Source organism: Poecilia formosa, unplaced genomic scaffold, assembly GCF_000485575.1.
Source record: "Poecilia formosa unplaced genomic scaffold, Poecilia_formosa-5.1.2 Scaffold803, whole genome shotgun sequence".
NCBI classification, from domain to species: Eukaryota; Metazoa; Chordata; class Actinopteri; order Cyprinodontiformes; family Poeciliidae; genus Poecilia; species Poecilia formosa.
Window position 1 is genome coordinate 75,996 of NW_006800742.1, and position 6,242 is coordinate 82,237.

At 36.5% G+C, this 6,242-nt stretch overlaps 1 protein-coding gene and 1 long non-coding RNA gene across 2 annotated transcripts in view; one reads left to right on the plus strand and one right to left on the minus strand.

Annotated features, from left to right (window-relative positions):
* The window catches only part of LOC103131656 (tissue factor-like), a 13,651-nt gene extending 11,552 nt beyond the window's left edge, over window positions 1-2,099 (plus strand). The window contains exons 6-7 of the mRNA XM_007543359.2: window positions 806-971; window positions 1,769-2,099. Coding sequence (XP_007543421.1) covers window positions 806-971; window positions 1,769-1,914 — 312 coding nt within the window. The 3' untranslated portion in view covers window positions 1,915-2,099. The remainder of the gene's footprint in view (window positions 1-805; window positions 972-1,768) is intronic.
* LOC107834851 (uncharacterized) overlaps window positions 1-6,118 on the minus strand; it is an 11,779-nt gene extending 5,661 nt beyond the window's left edge. Inside the window, exon 1 of the long non-coding RNA XR_001660676.1 lies at window positions 5,292-6,118. This is a non-coding gene — a long non-coding RNA (uncharacterized LOC107834851). The remainder of the gene's footprint in view (window positions 1-5,291) is intronic.
* Between the last annotated feature and the right edge of the window lie 124 nt (window positions 6,119-6,242).

Below are 6,242 nucleotides of genomic sequence, written 5' to 3' on the forward strand. Positions count from 1 at the left end.
TTAGTTTAAATTAATTAATAAAGCCCAGGCAGAACACTAAAGGAAGATCAAAATCATGCAGAATTGCGTAGCAAGGCAGTAGCTACAATCATTTATCAGCAAAGTGATCCAAAAAGCTGTTTCAACAGTTAAAAAGCTTCCTGATGACCAACTGCTTTGATGTTATTCAGTCTGGTTTCCATGGTCACCACAGTCCTGAGAATACCCTCATCAAAGCGTTCAGTGGCATTCATATAAGCAGACTGTGGCAGAACCACGAAGCTGGTTCTGTTGGACCTCAGTGTGGTGTTCAACACAGTTGACCATAATTATTGAAACATCTAGAGAGCTGGGTTGGACTCTCTGATACAGTACTTAACGGGTTATGTTAAGCACCAGTTAACTAACCTCACTGGTTAGATAAAGGTTAGGAACCTTTATCTGCTCTGCATCGCCAGAACTAGAACCAAACATGGTTCTAGTTCAGTTCATTCAGTTGTTTCTGCCATGAGCCACAGGTTTGAGAAGACAGAGCAGACAAACACACAAAAACCAACAAATGCATTGATCTAGGTGTATTTTAAATGTTTAAGAAAAGATTGTTTGACTTTCACAAGTTATGAGAAATAAAATGTCAAAACAAATGTTTTTTGTTTAGCAGTTCTCCTGATGTCAGCGCCGAGGATTTAAGATGTTTTAAAATATCTAGCTTTTGCTCCACAAATAGTACACCAGGTTTAGTTTGAAGTGAATTTTTAATGGAGCGCCTGGAAGGATCTTTGTGCTTTCAGCGGTGAGAGTCAAAAGTCTGATTTCTACCTTACAGAAAAAAAAGATTGTTGACTCCAGCTCAGCAGAAGTTTCAGGACTGGATGCTGGACAGAGCTACTGCTTCATGGTGGCAGCTTTCATTCCCTCCCGACCTAAAGCCACCCAACAAGGAGCCTGGAGCACACTGCAGTGTAGACAAGGAGACACACACTTCACACAAGGTGCTTACACATGTAGACATAAAACAGAAGCTCAGAAGCGTTAAGTGTTTTATTCATAGAATAGTGAAGCAGTAGAACTATTGTAATTAGTTACTTTCTCTCAAATATCAGTTGTTTATGTGTTGGTATATGTGGGTAAAATATGTTTGTAAACATTTATTATAGATTTTTGTAACCTCTGTTAAGATAAGTAAGATATTTGAGCTGTGAAAATTCACCCACATTAAGCCCCCAGGGAGGTTTTACCATCTTGTTGAAGATGGAGTGAAGTCAGCCTGGGTGTCTAATGTGTTTAAATACTAACTGCTGCATCTAAAGAAAGAAAACAAATGAATGGGAAACATGGAACTTAGTACCTTACTTTGATGTCTTGAAATGTTTAATGAATAATTTATAATTTATACAGATCATATTCCTGAGCCCTTCCATCTTGGGTGTCTGCAGGTAGAACAGTCATTAATCTGCACCAAAAATGTCCTTCTGGAACAAGTATATCTGAAGCTGGGCTCCAGTGTATTACGCCATGTTGCAAAATATGTACCAGTGAGTTGTAGAAAATTTGATTTAGGTGAGAAAATTCTCCTATAACATGACTGCTTCAGTATCAATACAATGTTATAAATGAACAACTCGTGTCAGGCAGGGACCAGAGAAACACAAGTGTTCTCAAAGTGAGCAGGTTTCTTCACACAGCCTGGAATCCAGCCGCTCTGTGGATCAGAAAACCTGGAATTTCCCCAAAAACAGGTTTCCTACATGAAGTATTTTTCTAACTGAGACTCTTTCTGTTCCTGTAGATTTAAGCCTTGGAGCTTGGGTTGGCATCATCTTCATCCTAATCACAGTCATCATTGTCTTCATCACAGCAACTATCCTCTGCTGCAGAAGAAATCACAAAAGGCACAAAAACATCCAAACAGCCCAGTCATCAGCTCCTATCTAAGGCGCACAGTATTTTCTGTCTGTCCTTTTTTTTTTTTACATTTATCTGAACACATTTCATGCTTTCTGATAGGAGGATGAATAGAGGTCCATGATGAAGAAAATAAGGTTTTCAGTCACAAACTCCAGATTGATCCTCCTGCTTTATTGTTTATCAATAATAAAAACAAATGACTGAACATTCAATTCAGAGAGTCAGAACATTGCATTTCCATTAACAGAGAGTTGCCAGTATTGCAGTCAAAGAAATGTTAAGTACTTAAGCAGTGCTCTATAGTTAGGGTTGCCACCTTTCAGAAATCAAAATAAGGGACGCTCCACGGCGCATCACTCTGCTCTCATGTGGTGGGACGTCCGCTGCAGTGACACACATTTTATGGCAGTGTTTTTTGTCTTTAAAAAGTGATCCATAGAGCAATCATTCATGCATAGAGGTCAGTTAGAGTACCCCAAAACTGTACTCCAATCAGAGTAGTATACTTTAAATACGTTTAATTAAGTAAGTGTAAAAAGTATTTGGTAAACTACCGAAGTACTGAGTAACTGATCATAACACCTGATTTAATATTCAAAATGTGTCCTCAAACAACTAAAAGTATAAAAGTTATGTGAACATGCTGATATTTTACAGAGTATTACCAAAATATTTATATAAATAAGGAGTTAGGTTTGGAGGCTGGTTCTAGACCAGATTTACCACAGGGGCCAGGATAGTTGGTGTTTTTCCATGGAAACACTTGAAAAAGAATGTAATAAACAAACAAAAAAAGAAAAACAGAGCAAGATTTCATCATTTGATATAAGTGAGCCAAAGACCCACTTGTGTCTCTAAAGATCCAGGTTGCAGATCCCTGGCAGATGGAAAGTGTCATCATATACAGCAGCTAAAAGTGCAGCACTATCATTTTTAATTCATTGTTAAAGTAAAATTGTGAAGGTTAAAAAAAATTCCACCAAGTATTAACATATTAGTATAACTTCTTTGGTACCCCGTTGGCCCCCATGTAGAACCGCCCCTGGGCTGCAGGTCTGTGTCTGACATTAGTAATACATTAAATGACCACTGAACAATGAATTCATAAAATATCAACATTTCAAAATAAAACATATACAAAGCCCTAACAAACCTTTTAAAGTAGGAAATATTTATGTATTTACTGTTAATCTAATGTATGAGTTGTTCTTTTAATGATCATTTGTATTATTTTGGCTGATATTATTATACATTTAATAAGCAAATAATCAAACCAATATAGTCGACTAAAAGCACAATAAGAAACTTAATCATAGCAAAATGTTACCATATCAGGGTCTGCTGTGTTCCTCTCCTGATCTATTCTGTCTGGTATCATACAGCACACTGCGCCACAATGGACATTTTATTATTATTATTATTATTATTATTATTATTTACCTGTATTCATCCTCACTAACATGTTCAGCCTGGGATTTGCGTCTTCCTTCTCACGTCAGTATCTTTACGAGATGCTTTGCTTCTAAGGACGGTGGAGAATCGGATCGAGGATGTTTTAAAAAGACGCGGTAGATAGCAGCTCACCGCAGCTGCGTAGTGTCCGTCTCTAGGCAACAGCGTCGGTCCGTAGCGTCCAGGGGTCCTTTAGCTCCCGCAACGAGAATTTAACTGACCTTAATATTTCCTATGTTTTATTGTGGTTATTATTGTTACACTTAGTGCTGATATGTGTGTGATGGGCGTGTCAATCGGATATTTATAGAAATATGGAACAAATCGCGTCCCGTATCGGTTCAATATGGGACGCAACATGTAACAGCCAAATACGGGACGATTCCGTATTCTAAGGAACAGGTGGCAACCCTATGTATAGTATTTAGGTAGGTTTTCTGTAAAGCAACAATAATAAATCAGATAAAATCCTTGAAAGTAGTTTTTTTTTAGTGTACCAACATTATAAAGAAGAAAGGTGATCTTGTTTATGTGGAATGTGCTGATATTTTTTACTTCAATAGTTTATAAATTCTGTTATGTTTTTTATACATTATGTTCCAATAAAAACTAAAAACTATTTCCTCCTTCCTTTGCATTGCACAGACTGAAATGACACTATGTCGTATAGAGTCACTCAAAATCTTGTGAATGCTGACGAGGCAGGTGGTTTATTACTAGCTGGGTTTAGCTGGGACAGAAAGCAAACAGGCAGACAGAGGAAAGATGCATAATCAACCTGAGATGAACAGAGACTCAAGGAAACAACAAATCAGCTGGAAAACAGCAACACTGATCTAGGAGAACGAAATACAAATGCACTAAGAACACAAAGAATAAATTAAAAAACGAAATACTAAGTAATAACCTGTGGCAAGACCTTTTCATCAATAGTGGCGGTTTCTGATCTGGGCAACAACAGCCCAGAATGGCATCTTGTGGAGGCAGCATGAGCGCCTCCACCCCACCTCCATCCTCAAAAACCCCTGGCCCCCTGCTCTTACAACAGAGGATCTGAATGCAAATAATAATAGTAATATTTTGTGTTTGTTCATTGTGTTATGTTTTTATTGTGTAAATCACATTGAAATTCTTATTGCTAAAATGTGCTATGCAAATAAACTTGACTTGAATATCACAAGACTTCAGCTGTTATAAACAAACACCAAGAAAGATGGATCAAGTTCTTTAAGATAATATTTGACATGAATTGGTTCTAAAATATTAACTAAGTTGAATTCATGCAGTAATAGTGTTCAGTGTTAACACCATAAATAAAATGAGGATCAAATATGGCTGTCAAACTGATGGTTTCACTGACAATACTGGACTTGCTGGTAATGGAAAAACTGGGCAGATAAATGGTTGTTATGGTAACCAGTGCAGCTGTAACCAGGGCAGGACCTGGAATTCATAATCTTGACAAAGTAAGTGGACAGCAAGTTAAGCTTGAATCAGATTGATTTATCAGTCATTGTGTGTTAAACTCCAAGGTCTTATAAAGACAAACCATGCATTCTATTTCACTTTCAAATATGCAAAATATCTTTAAGGTTTAATGTTTCTCCATGACCTCGTCTGTCATGGTGCTCCTTATATTAAGATGATGACTCGTGTACAATTCAACTGGCTTTCTAAAGAAATAATCAGACTAGCTGTTGGACTGACATTTTTATTCCTGGAATACTTCACAAAATGTACCATTTACACAGGAACAGTTTTTTCTATCTGACAGACAATAAATACATTATTATAGCAGGAAATTGTTCCTCCAACAGGTTCAAACACAATTTCGCTAACTGTCACGTGACTTAACAAGGCTTTTAACAAACAAAAAGATCAATAAATAAACAGAGACAGCACTAAATGAGGAGGCACAGATAAAGTGTCAACAACTCATCTGCATGGGTAACATTTGCAATCTATAGCATACATAATAAAAAAGATGGTTTAAGACATTTCCTAAAATGTAACAAAAACCATGCATAGATAGAAGATTTGAATTTCATAACAAAACTATTTGTTCTGTTTATCTATTGGAAACGCCCTGTCAGATAATGTAACTTGGAGCAGTTTAAGTCAGGTATAATATCAGGATTCCAACTGCATCAGTTACTTTCACAATAAAACTGTGTTATGCAAAAATTGATCTGCAAATTCATGAACACATTAACAAGAAATAGTTCATAGTTAAAGGAAGATAAAGGAAGATAAAGTATAAAATCTTTCATAGCCTGAAAAAGAAGCTTCCATCTCATTGCAGCTCCTACAGTAGAGTTGATGTATTTGTGAGTATCATTGATAGTAGCGTTAAACATTTAGTTCCCATACTGGACCCCAGTGGCTACATCAGGCAGTGCAACAGCATTCTTCTGATTTTTCTAAGAAGCTCTTACATTTTTCACACCAACAAACAAACATGATTTTATGTTTAAATATCATGTCCCGTAATAAAATATTTTAATATTTCTTGCTTATATATGTAAAATTTGGTTAAAAACTGAAGTTAAAGCTGTGTTTTGTAGCATGACCAATTCTGTGAAATAATATAGTATGAGATTCATGTAGTAGCTTCAGTGTGCTTGAATGAGGTATTGCATGTTTACTCTGCAATACACAGATGTTCTAAACTGGTATTGGTTTGGCCAACATCATGTACAGCAGAGGTGCCCAAACTTTTTGAGAGCAAGATCTACTTTTTCTCTCACCAGCCGCCTGAGATCTACCTCATGACACAAAGACATAAAAATTGCAAATTAAACTCTATTGACTTATTTTATATGTGAATATGCATCAGTTATAGCAGAAATAATAAAGTGACAGAAAACCTAACGATGTTTCTTCCTCGGTGAGATTCTGACACT